Raw genomic sequence first — 20,779 nt, forward strand, 5'->3', positions numbered from 1 at the left:
TAGAACAGTACATAGAATGTAGGTAGTCAATAAACATTTGTTGAATTGAATTGAATTTAAAGTAAGTTAGACTCAACCTCACCCAATCTGGTTTGTGGCAAAAGTCTTACCTAGAATAAATAGAATACAGCTGAGAAAAACTAGTTCCACTTGAAACTTTAATGTAGCACTTTAAATAATTTTTTTAAATTTAAGATACATAAATAAAAGCCTTCAGTTTCTTTATCCTTAGATAAAACCTAGCATTGATTGTGGCAACAGTATATGAAATCTTATAAAGAAATTTTAATGATATGATAATTTTTTAATTCTAGATAACTTATTAAAAAGTTACTTTTAAATTAATAAACAAATTATGGATAATAAAAAGCTATTTCAACTATTCCTTGGAGGTAAAACATTTTCAGCACACATGTAATAATAACATATTTTTTAAATTTAATATTTTATACAGGCAATACATTCTCATTTCAAAAATCAAACTATATAAAAATATAGACATTGAGACATCTCAGCCTTCCCCACGTTCCTGTCTACCTCTGACCTTGCTCTTCTCCTTACAGGTAACATCTTTTATTACTTTGTTGTGTATGCTTTCAGCATTTCTTTATGCATATACAAACACATACAAATATTATAATCTTATTTTTCCAGTCTTACAAAAATGCAATGTACACTCTGTTCTGTAACTTGCCCTTTCCTTTTAATAGTATATTTTTAATTTCTTTCCATACCAGTACCAAGAGAGCTTAGTAGCCCAGCATTCCATTGGAAGGAGGTACCACAGTGACACCCAGACCCCTATACCAAAGCATAATTCTGATCCAGCCACACTGAAATCGGCAAAGTCAATGGGCTTGAAGACTGAGTAAGAATGGAAGTCAAACACAGAGACATTTCACACTTGTATACATGTTATCTGCTTACACATTATTGAATACTGTCCAGTATTATTTGCATGCATCTATTTTACACATGGTTCAGCCAGACAAGAAAGATAAAAGATAGGGTTACTGAGTCATGCAAAACGTCTATCACAGTATCCTAAAAAAGCTTACACAGTAGGAGTAAGGAAAGTTGCACAGATTGTGAGAATATAAATTGAACATTGATTCACTAGTCACAAGGCTCTAGGATTTCATAAGGTTTCTTTTTAGCTTTGACATTTGGTAATATCTTCATAATCTTCTTTCTTTACCTCAATGACATTTCATCGCGGTGTCTCCTAACACACTGGAATTCAATTATACAATTTCAGCTCTACAAAATACTCATTATCTGGAAGTAGGTCAAACCAGCTACTTTTAAAAACAAGAAAAAATTAACTTTGATCATTTTCATTGTCAAAGTTTCAAATTTGCCCTTTGATAAGAGGCAACTGAGGTTTCAGATTTCCTAAAAGAAAATGCTATTAATCCTTTTTCATTAATTCTTCAATGTCCCAGCTCACACTGTGGTCGTTATCATGGCTGAGAAACTACCCTCTGTTCAGATTTTTTTTAAAATAAATTTTAGCACTCTAGGAAATGCAGGAATAAATGTCATTAAAAATGTAGTTCTGAATGGTAGAGCATGAAACAGTAGTCTGCATGCTGAACAGTAGAGCATACAGACTAGAAAGTAGGACTTCCTGCAGCCAGGACTGGAAACAGGAAATGCATTGTTCTGCCAGAGGGCTCCAGAGAATTGTACTGACTGAATACTATATGGTCTCTGCAACTCACACTCTGATAAGAGTAGAGGAAGTGAAATCCCCTGAGCGCTAGGCAGACTTCCTAGGAATGAGGGAGTGTATCTCTTCTTGGTCCTTTCAATTGCAAGCCCTAACATTCCTACTGGCATCTCTTATCTCCTTTGAATGAGCAGGGAGAAGGTAATAAGGTATCTTGTAAGGTGTTTTTGCTTTTGTAAATAAAAAGAAACAGAAACAAAATTATTCACTTTTTAAGTCATTTGTCCAATCTAAACTACTCAATTATCTTACCCTACCTTAGTCAAATAACACTTTGATAGAACTTTAGACCTGGAAGAGACTTCTTTTATATATTCAATAGAGTTTAGAGTACCTTCTAAAACTGGGTCTTATCTGCTTATCTCTAAATGTCCAAGATACAAAGAAAATCAGAGTTTCAGCTTTGAAAGGCTGGATCAGAAACAGATAGATCACAAGTGTGAGGGACATGAGCAGGGGCCCCATCTGTCCTTTGGAGATGCTCCAAGTCTGCTCTTTCCACCTGAATTTTGTGACATGGCACTATACACAGGTCAGATGACACGCAAGAAAACCCGCAAAAACTTTTTATCTTAGGTTAAAATCCATGAGAAATCAAATCAGGCAATTATGAAATCATGCCATGAATGTGGTAACACAGTTTTATTTTCTATGCAAAATAAATATAAAAGGACTCCTTAACCCAATTATTGCACTCAGATCAGGGCACTATAGAATTCAAGATTTTATTCTAAGTACGGTAGGAATAAATATTTTACACAGAGACGTCTCATGATCTAATTTATGTTTCATATTTTTACATTAATTCATCTGTTTTAGAGCAGTAGTTAGTATTAGCTGTATTCTTCAAAATATTGTGTACCTAATGGATTTTTTTCTCAAAAATAATAAACTTCTACTGACTTTTCAGCAAAACGACTTATGATTATTAATGGTTTAATATCTACCTTATAATTTTTAAGAAAAAAAAGATAACTAAGAAAACTAATTATCTAATTCAATATACAATGCACTGTGAATATATTTGCTTTCTTTACATGCCCAAGGCCTGGAATAGCTGTCCAATGGATGAATGAGTCAAAATTGCTCCAGGCTAGCTGTAGGCTTTGGAGATGTAACCTGATATCTCTGGGTCTCATTCTATTCATCTCTCAAAGGTGGGGATTGGACCAAACAATGCTTTCAGTTCTACCTTCTCTAAAATTCCAAACCTAAGTGATATGGTTACATATCTCAGGGTAAAATAATTTAACATTATTTAGTACCTTTTTACTGACTCAACCTCCCTGCCTCCTCTAAGAAATCAAAGAGCAATGCTGCAAGTTTTGAGATTTTAAATACCGCTGTGTAAATGTAACAATAATGATAACAATGTAGATAAAGTGAACCCTCAATTGTCAACAAATCCAAATGGTGTAAAGATAAAGGTAAGTAAAAAGTAAACCCTGAGGGACCCTTCTAGGTACAAGCCCTTCCATGCCTCCATTTTTTGTTTGTAGAAAAAAGCTCTGGTTTCCAAGAGCTTCCCCAAGTTGCACTGGTTCCTCCTGAAGGGATATAGATAACAATCTGATGCATAGCTTTGCGCTACTCTGCAGAAACTAAGACTCACACCTGGTGAAGGATATTAACTGCATGCTGACCACAAGCATGTAGACCCTGGACAGGTTGGAACCAGGAGACTGATGATTAAGATTCCCAAAATATCACCCTGTTACCTCACCACCAACCAGTCAGAAGAATGTCCATGAGCTGATCATGCACCTGTGACCCTCACTCCTAATGCTGCCTTTAAAAACCCTTGCTAAGAATCTACTGTATAGCACAGGGAACTCCACTCAATACTCTGTAATGACCTACATGGGAATAGAACCTAAAAAAAAAGTAGATACATGTATATGTATAATTGATTCACTTTGCTGTACAGTAGAAATTAACATTGTAAATCAACTATACTCCAATAAAAAATAATTTAAATAAATAATTAAATACCCTTGCTCCAAAGCATTGGGGAGTTCAAGTCTCTTGAGCATTAGTTGCCCATTCTCCTTGCTTTGTGTCCTGCAAATAAATGCTGTACTTTCCATCACCACAATCCAGTGTCAGGAGATTGGCTTTGCTGCTCATGGGATGAGCAAACCCAAGTTCAGTTCAGTAACAAAAATGCAAAGCCAGTAAGCTCTAGAACTGAGGGAAAGCTGATGAATGGGGAGCTCTGGAGCAAGGCTGCACCCAAAGATAATGATCTGTAGACTTCAGATTTGGGGGAACAGTGACAGATTCTTTGTAGAATTTGGGTGCTCACATAGTGTGGCATTTTTTCACTGCATAGCTGGCAAAATGCTTCTGAAGGAAATACCCAGTGACCCAGAACAAACATATGGGCTCATTGAAAGAAAGGAGCAAACAAAAAGGAGTTCTGTCATGAAATGTACATGATCTGTGGATATTAAACTGTACTCTGGAGGGGAAAAAGATGGCTGCAAAGTAGAAGGACGTGGAGTGCATCCCTCTCCACAGATGCATCAAAAGACGCAATAATTCCCACAGAGAACCAGCTGAACACCAGCAGAGGACCTCAGGCACCAGAAAGGACTGCAAAGATCCCAACATAACTGGGTAAGACAGAGGGAAGAAAAAAAAAAAGAGAGAGAGAAAGAGGAGGAGAAGAAAGGAAAGGGACAGGTCCCACACCCTGGGATGGGGGGGATCTGAAACAGAGGGGAGATTGCCAAATTCGGGGAAACATCCCTTATCTGATGGGGAAACCCCTGCTCCAACAGGGAATTTCACTGGGTCAGAAGGGAGGTATTTGGGACTGTTCAAAGAGGGTAAAGCAGCTGATCTGTGGCAGACGGGAAAGAGTGAGAAACACACAGAAGGTCCACACCACAGCTCAGCGTGTCTGGGCTGAGATGTGAGTTCACAGCTGAACAGGGGTTCTGGGAGCTGGAACATGGGAACTGGAGAACTGGTTTAGGGTAAGAAACATTGTTGGCAGTGGGGAGATGGACTGAGGGGACAGGAGGGAAGAAATCCACAGTAGAGAATGCCTACTGGGGAAAGCTGGGCAGCCATGGTGGTGATTCGATACTGCTGACTCACAAGCAGGGTGGAGGAGCCTCTCAGCACCTGTGATGGACAAAGGAAGGACCCCTCTGGGCCTGGCTAGCGCAGTCAGGGATAACAAAGGCCCCCAGGCGGGGCTGGCCTAGAGTGCCTGCAGCCATGAGCCACTATTGTACCCTCTCTCTCCCCACACATGGATGCTTACAGACAACAGAACAATAAAAGAAGCTCTGCTGCTCACAGAATAACACAAAAAACCCAAGGCATGTAGAAAGACACTTACAGCTGAGACCCCCAAGGAAACAGAAATATTGTTATTAATTCTATTGATCTTGTCCACTCTGGGGTCAGTTCTAGCTTTTTTTTTTTTAATTAATTACAATCTTAGTCCTAAGGGATCAACACGTTTTATAACATATTTTTTCTCCTATTTTTTCTTCTATTTTTATTTTTAGCCTTTTTATATATTTCTATTTCTAGATAAGATTTTTGTAGTGCTGACTTTCTCTCTCCCACCTTCTTTTCTTCTCTCCCTTTTATACATTTCTATTTTTTTCTTTCTTTTCATATTTCCAGTCAAACTATGATCTTCTGTTGCCCTGTCTTCTATCCTTTTTTAGTTTCTTTTATCTTAATATACTTATAATCCATATTAACACTCTGCTCTGTTTCCTTGCTTTATTCTACAGATGACATACTGCTTTGGTTTTTATTATTAGCTTTGGTCTTTATCTTAGTTCTGATTATAATCGTCTGATTTTGTTTCGGGAATCTTCAGTCTGTCTGATAGTACTCTTGCTCTTTATTATATTTGATCCTAGCTTTCAAAATTTCCCAGGATATGTGTTTGTGTGTGTGGTTTTTTTTTTTAATTAATTATGACCTTAGTCCTAATGGGTCTACACATATTATAACATATTTTTTATTCTTTTATTCTATTTTTTCTTCTATTTTTATTTTTAGACTTTTTATATACTTCTATTTCTAACTAAGTTTTTTGTAGTGCTAACTTTCTCTCTCCTACCCTCTTTGCTTCTCTATCTTTTATACATTTCTATTTTTTTTCTTTTTCTCTCTTTTTCTCTTTTCTTTTTCTTTAAATATTTCCAGTCACACTATGCTCCTCTGTTGTCCTATCTTCTATCCTTTTTTAGTTCATTTTATCTTAATATACTTATAATCAATATTAACACTCTGCTCTGTTTCCTTGCTTTATTCTTCAGATGACACACTGCTTCAGTTTTTATTATTAGGTTTTGTCTTTATCTTAGTTCTGATTATAATTGTCTGATTTTGTTTTGGGAATCTTCAGTCTGTCTGGTGATACTCTTGCTCTTTATTATATTTGATCATAGCTTTCAAAATTTCCCTGGATTTGTGTTTGTGTGTGTGGGTTTTTTGTTTGTTTGTTTTTTGGTATTGAATTTCTGTTGGTTTTCTCTTTGATTGTCTGATGGCTTACGGGGTTCTTCTGTCAGGTCTTTCTAGAGCCTGATGTTCTATTAGATTTAGCATTTGTGTGGCTTGTACATATATGTGTTTCCTTGATCTTGTATTTGTTTGACTCAACACGCTGCCATTAGTCTGGGGCTTGGACAGTCTTTTTTAAACCCCTTTATTGCCAGGACAAGCAACCTCTGAAGTCTGGACTACTCGATCACAAGTCAAATAGGAGGCTCTTGGGAGGGAGCACTGAATTGAGGATGCTAGACTACTAGGGAGTCCTCAGCCACAGAGAAGATTAACTGCAGAGAACTCTCACAGAGCCCTGTATCAGACTCTAAGAACTGGCTTTGTCCGACTGTCTGCAATTGCCAGTACTGGACACCTCACACAAAACAACAAACAACATAGAAACACAAACCCACCCATCACCACAGACTACCTAAAGCCAGATTAACCTCACAGATACCCTGAAACACACCACCTGACATGGTCCTGCTCATCAGAGAGAAAAGACACAGAGCCACACACTGGAAAGCAGACACCAGACCCTCCCACCAGGAAAGCTACATAAGACACTGGACAAACCCCACCACAGGGGTAAGAAAGCAGAAACAAGAGGAATTACTACTAGGCAGCATAGGGAAAGGAGACAGCAAATCCTATAAATCAGACAAAATGAGAAAACAAAGAAACACCATGCAGGGAAAAGAACAGGAAAAAAACCCACAAGACCAAATAAATGAAGAGGAAATAGGAAAATTGCCTGAAAAAGAATTCAGAGTAATGACAGTAAAGATGATCCAATATTTCGATAACAAAAAACAGAAAATACAGGAAACAGTTAATAAGGATTTAGAAGAACTAAAGAGCAAACAGTAATGGATAACAAAATAACTGAAATTAAAAATACTCTAGATGGTATAACCAGCAGAATGACTGAGGCAGAAGAACGAATATGTGAGTTGGAAGATAGAACGGTGGAAATAACTGCCACAGAGCAAGAAAGAGAAAAAAGAATAAAAAGAATGGAAGACAGTCTCAGAGACCTTGGTGACAACATTAAGCACACCAACATTCGAATCATAGGCATACCAGAAGAAGAAGAAATAAAGAAAGGGTCTGAGAAAATATTTGAAGAGGTTATAGTGGAAAACTTCCCCAGCATGGGAAAGGAAATAATTAACCAAGTCCAAGAAGCACAGAGAGTCCCATACAGAATAAACCCAAGGAGAAACACATCGAGGCACATGTTAATCAAACTAATGAAAATTAAACACAAAGAAAAAATATTAAAAGCAGAAAGAGAAAAGCAACAGATAACATATAAGGGAAAACCCATAAGGATAACAGCTAATCTTTCTGCAGGCCAGAAGTGAATGGCAGGATATACTGAAAGTCTTGAAAGAGAAAAATCTACAGCCAAGAATATTCTACCCAGCAAGAATCTCATTCAGATTCAACGGAGAAATCAAAAGCTTTCCAGACAAGCAAAAGTTAAGAGAATTCAGCACCACCAAACCAGCCTTACAACAATTGCTAAAGGAACTTTTCTAAGTAGGAAACACAGGAGAAGGAAAAGACCTACAAAAACAAACCCAAAACAGTGAAGAAAATGGTAATTGGAACACACATGTCAATAATCACCTTAAATGTAAGTGGATTAAATGCTCCAATGAAAAGACACAGACCAGCTGAATGGATACAAAAGCAAGACCTTTATGTATGCTGCCTACAAGAAACACACTTCCGACCAAGGGACACATATAGACTGAAAGTAAGGGGAGGGAAAAAGATATTCCATGCAAATAGAAGTCAAAAGAAAGCTGGAGTAGCAATACTCATATCAGACAAATTAGGCTTTAAAGTAAAGACTATTACAAGAGACAAGGAAGGACACTCCATAATTATCAAGGGATAAAGAAATGAAGGAAACAAAACAATTGTAAATATCCATGCACCCAACATAGGAGCACCTCAACACATAAGGCAAATGCTAACAACCATAAAAGGGGAAATCAACAGTAATACAATAATAGTAGGAGGCTTTAACACCCCACTTACATCAATGGACAGATCATCCAAATAGAAAATAAATAAGGACACACACGCTTTAAATGACACATTAGACCATCTCGATTTAATTGATATTTATAGGACACTCCATCCAAAAATGACAGAATACACTTTCTTCTCAAGTGCACACAGAACATTCTCCAGAATAGATCACATCTTGGGTCACAAATCAAGCCTCGGTAAATTCAAGAAAACTGAAATCATATCAAGGACCTCCTCTGACCACAATGTCGTGAGACTAGATATCAATTACCTGAAAAAAACTGTAAAAAATGCAAACACATGGAGGCTAAACAATACATTTTTAAACAACCAAGAAATCACTAAAGAAATCAAAGAGGAAATCAAAAAATATCTAGAAACAAATGACAATGAAAACACAACAGCCCAAAACCTATGGGACGCAGCAAAAGCAATTCTAAGAGGGAAGTTTATAGCAATACAGTCCTACATCAAGAAACAAGAAAAATATCGAATAAACAAGCTAAACTTACACCTAAAACAATTAGAGAAAGAAGAACAAAAAAACCCCAAAGTGAGCAGAAGGAAAGAAATCATAAAGATCAGGTCAGAAATAAATGAAAAAGAAAAGAAGGAAACAATAGCAAAGATCAATACAACTAAAAGCTGGTTCTTTGAGAAGATAAACAAAATTGATAAACCATTAGCCAGACTCACCAGGAAAAAAAGGGAGAAGATGCAAAGCAACAGAATTAGAAATGAAAAAGGAGAAGTAACAACCGACACTGCAGAAATACAAAGTATCATGAGAGACTACTACAAGCAACGATATGCCAATAAATTGGATAACCTGGAAGCTATGGATAAATTCTTAGAAAAGTACAATCTTCCAAGACTGAACCAAGAAGAAATAGAAAATATGAACAGACCAATCACAAGTACGGAAATTGAGACTGTGATTAAAAATTTCCCAACAAACAAAAGCCCAGGGCCAGATGGCTTCACAGGCGAATTCTATCAAACATTTAGAGAAGAGCTACCACCTAACCTTCTCAAATTCTTCCAAAATATAGCAGAAGGAGGAACACTCCCAAACTCATTCTACGAGGCCACCATCACCCTGATACCCAATCCAGGCAAACGTGTCACAAAAAAAGAAAATTACAGACCAATATCACTGATGAATATAGATGCAAAAATCCTCAACAAAATACTAGCTAGCAGAATCGAACAGCATATTAAAAAGATCATACACCATGATCAAGTGGGGTTTGTCCCTGGAATGCAAGATTTCTTCAATATACACAAATCAAGGATTCTTCAATAAACGCAACTCAATCAGTGTGATACACCATATTAACAAATTGCAGGATATAAACCATATGATAATCTCAATAGATGCAGAAAAAGCTTTTGACAAAATTCAACATCCATTTATGATAAAAACTCTCCAGAAAATGGGCATAGAAGGAAATTACCTCAACATAATAAAAGTGATATATGAGAAACCAAAAGCCAACATCATTCTAAATGGTGAAAAACTGAAAGAATTCCCTCTAAGGACAGGAACGAGACAAGGGTGCCCACTCTCACCACTATTATTCAACACAGTTTTGCAAGTTTTAGCCACAGCAATCAGAGAAGAAAATGAAAAAAAAGAATCCAAATTGCAAAAGAAGTAAAATTGTCACTCTTTGCAGATGACATGAAATTATACATAGAAAAACCTAAAGATTCTACCAGAAAACTGCTAGCACTAATCGATGAATTTAGTAAAGTAGCCGGATAAAAAATTAATGTGCAGAAATCTCTTGCATTCCTATACACTAGCAACAAAAAAGCAGAAAGAGAAATTAAGGAAATTCTCCCATTTACTATTGCAACCAAAAGAATAAAATACCTAGGAATATACCTGCCTAAGGAGGCAAAGACCTGTATGCAGAAAACTATAAGACACTGATGAAAGAAATCAAAGATGATACAAACAGATGGAGAGATATACCATGTTCTTGGATTGGAAGAATCAACATCATGAAAATGACTATCCTACCCAAAGCAATTTACAGATTCAATGCAATCCCTATCAAATTACCAAGAGCATTTTTCACAGAACTAGAACAAGAAATCTTATGATTTGTATGGAAACGCAAAAGACCTCGAATAGCCAAAGCAATCTTGAGAAGGAAAGATGGAGGTGTTGGAATTAGGCTTCCTGACTTCAAACTATACTACAAGGCCACAGTGATCAAGACAGTATGGTACTGGCACAAAAAAAGAAAGGAAGGTCTATGGAACAGAACAGAGAATCCAGAGGTAAACCCACGCACATATAGGCATCTTATCTTTGCCAAAGGAGGCAAGAATATACAATGGAAAAAAGACAGCCTCTTCCATAAGTGGTGCTGGGAAAATTGGACAGCAACATGGAAAAGAATGAAATTAGAACACTTCCTCACACCATACACAAAAATAAACTCAAAATGGATTAAAGACCTAAATGTAAGGCCAGACACTATAAAACTCCTAGAGGAAAACATGGGCAGAACACTCTAGGACATCCATCAAAGCAAGATCCTTTTTGACCCACCTCCTAGAATCATGGAAATAAAATCAAGAATAAACAAATGGGACCTCATGAAACTTAAAAGCTTTTGCACAGTGAAAGAAAGCATAACCAAGACAAGAAGACAACCCTCAGAATGGGAGAAAATACTTGCCAACGAAGCAATGGACAAAGAATTAATCTTCAAAATATACAAGCAGCTCATGCAGCTTAATACCAAAAAAGCAAATAACCCAATCCACAAATGGGCAGAAGACCTAATCAGACATTTCTCCAAAGAAGAGATACAGATGGCCAACAAACACACGAAAAGATGCTCAATATCACTAATCATTAGAGAAATGCAAGTCAAAGCTACAATGAGGTATCACCTCACACTGGTCAGAACGGCCATCATCAAAAAATCTAGAAACAGTAAATGTTGGAGAGGGTGTGGAGAAAAGGGAACTCTCCTGCACTGTTGGTGGGAATGTAAGTTGGTACAGCCACTATGGAAAACAGTTTGGAGGTTCCTTAAGAAACTAAAAATAGAAATACCATATGATCCAGAAATCCCACTACCGGGCATATACCCAGAGAAAACCATAATCCCAAAAGAAACATGTACCATAATGTTCATTGCAGCACTATTTACAATAGCCAGGACATGGAAACAACCTAAATGCTCATCAACAGATGAATGGATAAAGAAGCTGTGACACATATATACAATGGAATACTACTCAGCCATAAAAAGGAATGAAATGGAGCTATATATAATGAGGTGAATAGACCTAGAGTCTGTCATACAGAGCGAAGTAAGCCAGAAAGAATAAAACAAATACTGTATGCTAACTCATATATATGAAATCTAAAAAAATAGTACTGATGAACCCAGTGTCAGGGCAAGAATAAGGATGCAGATGCAGAGAATGGACTGGAGGACATGGGGTTCGGGGGGAGCACAAAGGGGAAGCTGGGATGAAGTGAGAGAGTAGCATAGACATAGATACACAACCAACTGTAAAACAGACAGCTTGTGGGAAGTTGATGTATAACAAAGGGAGATCAACTCGATGATGGGTGATGTCTTAGCGGGCCAGGACAGGGAGGGTGGGAGGGAGTCGCAGGAGGCCAGGGATATGGGGATATATGTCTAAATACAGCTGATTCATTTTGGTGTACCTCAAAAACTGATACAAGAGTGTAAAGCAATTATATTCCAGTAAAGAGCTTAAAAAAGATGAAATAAAATAAACTGTACACTGTTTACAGGGAACAATGCTCAGCATTACCAGGTCTATAAGTTAAAGCTGTCACTCTTTAAATTGCCTTTTCATGTATTGTAAGTGTATTAGTCTGCTCAGGCTGTCATAACAATATACTATAGAGTAGACTGAGAGCTTAAACAGCAGACACTCATTTTCTCACAGCCTAGAGGCTAATGTTTGAGATTAAAATGAAAGGCACTGTCACCATGTTGTGTGCCCATAAAACCTTTACTTTGTGTGTACATAGAAAGAGAAGGAACTCTCTGGTATCTCTTCTCATGAAGATACAAATCCCATCATATCAGAGCCCTATCCTTAGGACTTCATTTAAGCCTAGTTACCTCCTGAAAGGCCCTGTCTCCAAATACGGTCACATTGAGGGTTAGGGCTTCCCACATATAAATTTTGGGGAGACACAATTCATTCCAAGCAATAAGTTTGACCGTGAAAGCAAAGAGCTGACACTGAATGCTTCTCCATGTTCTCCTTTTCTTTCTTTGACTCATTATTACTAAAAACAGAAATAATATGAAAAAATGAATGTTTCAGTATCCACTCATCATGTAGCACCCAAAGAAACAGAAAAATGGGGGGCTAATGATTCTCTAGCATGGATTCCACTTCTAATGTGCATTTGTTTTATCATTTAAGAATATTTAATTATGCTATAGAAGACAAGAGAACAAATGGGATGGATTAAACCTATAGTCTGCATTAAATGTAGATCAGTATTCAGTAATAGAGCACATGTGTGTTAGGCACAGGTACTGAATATTTGGGGCAACTGAGCACTAAATATTCATGATGCACCAAATATATAAGGACAAAGTATCCCTAATACACAGGACGTGCTCAATATTCTTGATGTCTTAATTCAGCCACTGATTGGTGGAACCCATGGCCATATATCCTGTGCCCAAAGAATACAAATAAAATCCAGAGCTGCTCAGCAGGCTAAGTGGCAAGCTACAGCCATGGCCAGATGAACTTGCCCTTATATCTCTCTCTGAGAAAGCAAGTGTGTGTCCCTGGCCCAGGGCATCTTCTGTCTGTGGGCCCCCTTACTGCAACCTCATTTTTAGTCCTCATAACCATACCATCAGTGGGGAATGCTGATGTGGCAGAGAGAGAGAAAGGAGATGTGTGATTTTCTGTGATGTCAGAGTCAGGTGGTGCAGTCCTTTCACCTGTGTGCATGATATCCTAAGTGCATTAACTTACCCATCTCTTTGCCCTTGTTTCTCATTGTATGTTTCAAATTGATTTTATAAACCATGCAGTTTATGACCATCCTAATCGAGTCTGTGAGTCTTTCTGTCCCATAACTCTAGGATGGATAGCTTGCTGGTAATGTATCAGGGGCTACAAGGTAATTTCCCATGTGACATCCCTAAAGGGCAATGTCATCAAGAACAACAGCAAGTGTGAATTCCAAGCAGGAAGCCAGTCTTGAGAAAATCCCAGGCTCTTGCTTTACCTCTTCTTTTTCACTCACCTTGCATCAGCCAGAGTTGCTCGAGCCACAGCCCAGGCTGTAACAAATGCTGCTGGGAACCCTGCAATCAGAAAAGGATTCAGAGACCATATTTCTTTTAAGATTAAGGGGTTTTTTCTTATATTTGTCACATAAAAATATTAAAAGGCGAGAGAGGAAAACAGATATGAAAAAATGTTGCTATGTGAACAAGAAAGTCCGCTTAATTTTCATCTTGTCCATTTGAGAAGGGAGCCGATACATTAATGTTATTCGTTCTCAAATGTCTGAAGATGAAGATTGGCTCCTTTTTCATTTGAGGGGTGTAAGGTTAAGCCATGTATGGAAGAGACTGAAGTTCTTGGGGTCAAATGCAGGCAGTGGTTGGTGCATCCACCTTCGCCTCTTGCCATGCCAACAGACACGTGCTTTCCGAGAGGAGTGAAGCAACAAGAGGGAATCATAAGTGTCAGGAAGGCTGTTGTTCTAAAAAATTCGGATTTTCTCATTCTAAAAGTGGAACGCATAGAGAGGCTATACTGCAAGTTACAGAATTAGGAAATTTTGATCCGTTTAGCCTCTTCTTTTTTTGTTCATATTGGCTCCAGACAGAAGATTTTGCAGGCACTGATAGCTTAGCAAAGGGTGGTGCTATGTTAGTTGCATGATTTGAGCATGACATATTTGTCCTTCATAAATAATAAACACCTATGAGCTTACGACATCAAATCTATTATACTGACTTTCCACCAGTCCTTTGACCCCAGTAAAGACTGACTGCTCAGTTCATGCTATACTTGGACTCTGACATCACCAAAAATCACAAACCCTAACTTTTATGGAACATTGCAATAGAAGATCGAAGGATTTAATGGATAACTTTTCATTATGTGGCCTTTCAGAAAGCAGTTTAAAAAAGGAAAGAGAGACCATAAGAAGCACCTTACAAAGAGAGAAAAAAAATTTAATCTAACTCAAAACATTTTGTAATGCAATAGTCTTTACCTTTAAAAAAACACATTTGTAATTTTTCAGATATCTTTTCTCAGCAAAAAAAGTAAATATAAAAAAGATTCAGATGAAAAAAATTTCAGAAAAAAATTAAAATAAGGTGATATCTCACAATAGGGAGTTTCTTTGGTCTCCTTAGTGATCTAATTGAATTCAACTTCAGTGTGCCTGTGTGGCTGTTTAATTTTATGACTCTATATTCCAATTTTATTTATTGTTTTTATATAACTCCTTTTTTAAAAAGTCTGCTCGAATTCTATGTCCTAGGAAATTTTTGTCAAAATAAATCTACACGATGCTGCTTAATTCTTAGGTTCATTTTGCTATTCTATCTATCTATCTAGCCTACCTATCCATCCATCTGTATAAACATACATCCATTAAGCACTTATTAAATGACTATTCACTTCCTAAGAACTGTTACAGTCTCAGAAGATTAAAAAAAAAGAACAGAATAAACAATATCCCTATTCTCCTGAAACTTATATTCTCATACAGGAGGCAAAATTAATAACAACTTCAGTTATCAACTAGCACTAGGAAATAAAAACAAGAATGATACTATGTAATGGAGAGAGCAAGGCTCCTTCTAACAGAATGGTTCAAAAAGGTCTGACATAGATCCCTTTGCTGTTCTACTGTCTTGTTTATCTTTAAAAAGTGTCTGTCTGCCTTTGATCAAAATGTCTACATTTTCTCATTTGCAGGTGTTTATCTTCTGCTTCTTTTACAATCTCTTCATGGGGCAATTTCCTGAATGATGTCCTATATATAGAACACACACATATATACACTACCAAATGTAAAATAGATAACTAGTGGGAAGTTGCTGTATAACAAAGGGACATCAAGTCGATGATGGGTGACATCTTAGAGGGTCAGGACAGGGAGGGTGGGAGGGAGTCGCGGGAGGGCAGGGATATGGAGATATATGTCTAAATACAGCTGATTCACTTTGGTGTACCTCAAAAACTGGTACAAGAGTATAAAACAGGGGCTTCCTAGGTGGCACAGTGGTTGAGAAGCTGCCTGCCAATGCAGGGGACATGGGTTCGATCCCTGCTCCAGGAAGATCCCACATGCCACGGAGTGGCTAAGCCCATGTGCCACAGCTATTGAGCCTGCGCTTTAGAGCCCGTAAGCCACAACTATTGAGCCCATGTGCTGCAACACTGAAGCCCACACACCTAGGACCTGTGCTCTGCAACAAGAGAAGCCACGGCAATGAGGAGCCTGCGCACCACAACGAAGCCCCTGCTCTCTGCAACTAGAGAAAGCCCGCGTGCAGCAATGAAGACCCAACACAGCCAAAAAAATTAATTAATTAATTAAGTTTAAAAAATGTGTAAAGCAATTATATTCCAATAAAGAGCTTAAAAAAAAACAGGAAAGGTGCATTTAAAAAAAAAGAACACTGATTGATGGTGGTAAAAAACACATCATAACTTTATCATTTTAAGCATTTTCAAGTATACAACTAAGTTGCATTAGCTACTATCTTAATTTGGGCTGCCATAACAAAATACCATAGGCTAGACACCATGTGTTAATGAAATTACTTTTCTCATCCTCTTCAAAGACTCTCATTCACAAGATGAGCACAGAGACAACCATGGAGGAACACAGAACAGAAACCACCTTGAGGCTTTTTAAGAATTTTAGTTCACCAGTCTTAGTATCACATTATTACATAATAGAGAACACACAAAAAAAGGGAAATATCTTTGAAATTTAGATGCTATTTTAAATTAAATGTTACTTTAAGTAAATTTAGTGTAAATTTGAATGTTACTCTAAATGTGCATTTATCTTAAGAGCTGAGGTGTTTTCATATAATATATCAGAATAAATAAGTGATTCTGAGATGGAGGCAATCTCTAGTCTAAGAATAAGTAGACTCAGGTTTTGATGAGGCTTTATTACTATTCTCCCTTAAAATGAAGGTTTGGGCCAATAATAGCCAAAAAAACTTTAGCAATTAAACACTTTTTTCAAATAAAAACATATACAGCAGCCCACCACATAAGGCAGATATGCCCTGAAGCCAAAGTGGAGTAAAAGGGTCTTGTCATATTGGCCCATGTAATTTTATCTTGTTTTGGGCACTCACTTAAGAGGCTTCAAAGAACCCAACACAGCCTTATCCTCCTCAAATGCTACTGTAGTACTGCAAAGTCATAGCTTGATCATAAAGTGTAGTGTTAATCCTAAAAATTAGAAACCCATCGTGACATGAGGATTCCCAGATTTGCTACAGACATACATTGTCTAACTAACAAGAAACCTTGATTCCCCTGGGAATCCAGCCTATGTTGACTGCTGGGATATAAAGCTCCAAGCTATATCTTCAGTTCCCTTTCTACTCACTGCAAGATGCTGGAATTCAGTACCCATCACTTGCTGATTCATTCTTTGAGGAACCTGGAAATTTGTCTATATAATTCTGATAGAATTGTTCTCAACTTTCCTAGGACTCTAAGGCCAATACTGAATGAGCACATCTCTCTGTAAGGAAAACTGCAGAGCCTTTAAAATTTTCCATTATTACAAAGGTGAGTTGTCTATTTATGAAACTTTAAAAGAGCTACCCTCTCCTGAAATGGAATTAATACAGTAAATAAAAGAAATTTTTAAAAAATACATCTAATTCATAGTCTAAAAACTGCTCTAGAAGACGAGTAAGGCATTATGAAAAAGGAGCAATCTAAAACAGAAGAGCTACAACGGAAAAGAAAATGTTTACTGAATTAAATATTGCCAGTGGGCAGAAACTGTAGAAAATCAAATTGGTGGAGGGGAGGTGGAATCGTGAAACCAGGTGAACCCGCAGAGATAAATCTACATAATTGTTACAAATATAAATTTAAATTTGATTACAATTTATTTTCTTTTAAATAGATAACAATCTATAGAATTTTTAATTATAAGGAGTAAAACCCCAAGTTACATCTTAAAGGTCTGGAAAAAGTAATAAGCAGAGAGAACCAAATTCCTTATCTTTCATAGAGTAGGGTCAAAATACAGATCTCTTATTGACTCTAATGGTGAAATATGATTTTAACTTTAAGATAACTTTAAGGTAGAATTAATAATGGCATTAAAAATCATAGGGGAAGGGAGAAATAGTTTTTCTAGATTTATAAATTTTGCTTAAAGCTAACAACAAGGTTTTTAATGGTATAAAGGTGTTATATTGACTATCATAAATAATTCCATGAAGAACAGATTTTATAAACTAAATATTTTGAGTATACTACATATGATGAGAAGAGGCCTACAAAAAATAAAATAAGCTAAGGGGTCAGACTCCATGCTTCTTGTGTGCTGAGACTTTAACATGTACATTGTATTTCAATTATATACACTGCCAAATGGATCATCAAAAAATGTTTTCTGGATTGAGATTATTTTATACAGAGATATTAAAACTGGAAGTGTAGTACTTTCTCCTGATTATTTTCAGATAAGACAAAATATGGAAATATTCTACAAGAAAGCTTGGCAACAGGGACACGACTATGTGGTATAACCAGGATAGGTGCTTTTATATGATAATAAGTACAATCTGGCATCTCATCTGACAGGTGAAAACTAAGAATAGCTGCTAATACAGAGGTAAATTACCACATTCAATAAGGAAAAGGAAGCAAGAATGACACCTTTTTTTCTATTATGTGTACGTTACATCCCTAGTACTTATTTATCTTATAACTGGAAGTTTGCACCTTTTGACTGACCTTTTAAATACAGAATTAAATATATTTTTAAAATAATGTATTTGGAACCAAGAATAAAATGCCTTATTCATGAGAAAATTGAGGCAGGGGTAGGAAAAATTAAGAAATGGTTGGTTGAAAGAAAAGAAGCATAGTCATCATTAAAATTTGCCTTTACTCCTCTGTACATCTTGTTTTGTGATAAAGATGTACAAAAACAGTCATTTTAAATATCTGCCTTCAATTTACTAAGGCAGATATACGGCATATGTTCCTCTCTAGATGGTAATTTCCTTCCCTGCCAATTATTAGTAAGAACCAGCAAAATCATTATAAATAAAGCAACTCCACACATCATTACAATATGAGTAATAAAATGCTGAGTATTTACCTAGCTAAAGGGAGCTTAAAGTTATAATAACTGGGTCCAAATGAGTAACAAAGGAATCCAAGCAAATTCTCTTCACTAGTGAAGCCAATAAATCACTGGAAGAAAGTCTGAAACTGGTTTCACTATGGATTAGTCTAGCAAAGGATCCTACAAAGCAGCTATAATATTTTTGTTTGTTTTTTTAAAAACTTTTGTTGAGATGCAGTTAACATACAATAAACTGCATATATTTAGAGTGTACTACTTGATATCCCAATCTCCCAAGTCATTCCCCTCCAACCCTCCCCACTTTCCCCACTTGGTGTCCATATGTTTGTTCTCTACATCTGTGTTTCTATTTCTGCCTTGCAAACCGGTTGATTTGTACCATTTTTCTATAGTCCACATATATGTGTTAATATACAATATTTGTTTTTCTCTTTCTGACTCACTTCACTCTGTATGACAGTCTCTAGGTCCATTCATGTCTCTACAAATGTCCCAGTTTCATTGATTTTACAGCTGAGTAATATTCCATTGTATGTATGTACCACATCTTTTTTATCCGTTCATCTGTTGATGGACATTTAGGTTGCTTCCATGTCCTGGCTATTGTAAATAGTGCTGCAATGAACACTGGAGTGCATGTGTCTTTTTGAGTTATGGTGTTCTCTGGGTATATGCCCAGCAGTGGGATTGCTGGGTCATATGGGAGTTCTATTTTTAGTTTTGCAAGGACCCGCCATACTGTTCTCCATAGTGGCTGTATCAGTTTACATTCCCACCAACAGTGCAAGAACGTTCCCTTTTCTCCACACCCTCTCCAGCATTTACTGTTTGTAGATTTTCTGATGATGCCCATTCTAACCAGTGTGAGGTGATACCTCACTGTAGTTTTGATTTGCATTTCTCTAATACTTAGTGATGTTGAGCAGCTTTTCATGTGCCTCTTGGTAATCCGTATGTCTTCATTGGAGAAATGCCTATTTAGGTCTTCTGCCCATTTTTTGACTGGGTTGTTTGTTTTTTTGATATTGAGCTGGATAAACTTTATTTTGGAGATTAACCATTTGTCTGTTGATTCGTTTGCAAATATTTTCTCCCATTGTGAGGGTTGTCTTTTTGTCTTGCTTATAGTTTCCTTTGCTGTGCAGAAGCTTTGAAGTTTCATTAGGTCCCACTTATTTATTTTTCTTTTTATTTCCATTACTCTAGGGGGTGGATCAAAAAAGATCTTGCTATTATTTACTTCAAAGAGTGTTCTTCCTATGTTTTCCTCTAGCAGTTTTATAGTGTCTGCCCTTACATTTATGTCTTTAATCCATTTTGAGTTTATTTTTGTGTATGGTGTTAAAGAGTGTTCTAGTTTCATTCTTTTACACGTAGCTGGCCAATTTTCCCAGCACCACTTATTGAAGAGGCTGCCTTTTCTCCATTATATATCCTTGGCTCCTTTGTCATAGATTAGTTGACTGTAGTTTATCTCTGGGCTTTCTATCCTGTTCCATTGATCTATATCTCTGTTTTTGTGCCAGTACCATACTGTCTTGATCACTGTGGGCTTGTAGTATAGCCTGAAGTCAGGAAGCCTGATTCCACCAGTTCCGTCCTTCCTTCTCAAGATTGCTTTGGCTATTTGGGGTCTTTTGCATTTCCATACAAATCATAAAATTTCTTGTTCTAGTTCTGTGAAAAACACCATTGGTAATTTGATCGGGATTTCATTGAATCTGTAAATTGCTTTGGGTAGTATAGTCATTTTCACAATGTTGATTCTTCCAATCCAAGAACATGGTATGTCCCTCCATCTGTTTGTGTCGTCTTTGATTTCTTTCATGAGTGTCTTATATTTTTCTGCATACAGATCTTTTGCCTCCTTAGGCAGGTTTATTCCTAGGTATTTTATTCTTTTTGTTGCCATGGTGAATGGGATTGTTTCCTTAATTTCTCTTTCTGATCTTTCATTGTTAGTGTATAGAAATGTGAGAGATTTCTGTGTGTTAATTTTGTATTCTGCAACTTTACCAAATTCGTTGATTAGCTCAAGTAGTTTTCTGGTGACATCTTTAGGATTTTCTATGTAGAGTATCATGTCATCTGCGAACAGTGACAGT

The 20,779-nt window shown here is 36.8% G+C and overlaps 1 protein-coding gene across 1 annotated transcript in view; it reads right to left on the reverse strand.

Moving 5' to 3' along the window:
- PTH2R (parathyroid hormone 2 receptor) overlaps positions 1-20,779 on the reverse strand; it is a 98,060-nt gene that overhangs the window by 24,644 nt on the left and 52,637 nt on the right. The window contains exon 8 of the mRNA XM_057746050.1: positions 13,590-13,650. Coding sequence (XP_057602033.1) covers positions 13,590-13,650 — 61 coding nt within the window. The remainder of the gene's footprint in view (positions 1-13,589; positions 13,651-20,779) is intronic.

This window comes from Hippopotamus amphibius, chromosome 8 (genome assembly GCF_030028045.1).
Source record: "Hippopotamus amphibius kiboko isolate mHipAmp2 chromosome 8, mHipAmp2.hap2, whole genome shotgun sequence".
NCBI classification, from domain to species: Eukaryota; Metazoa; Chordata; class Mammalia; order Artiodactyla; family Hippopotamidae; genus Hippopotamus; species Hippopotamus amphibius.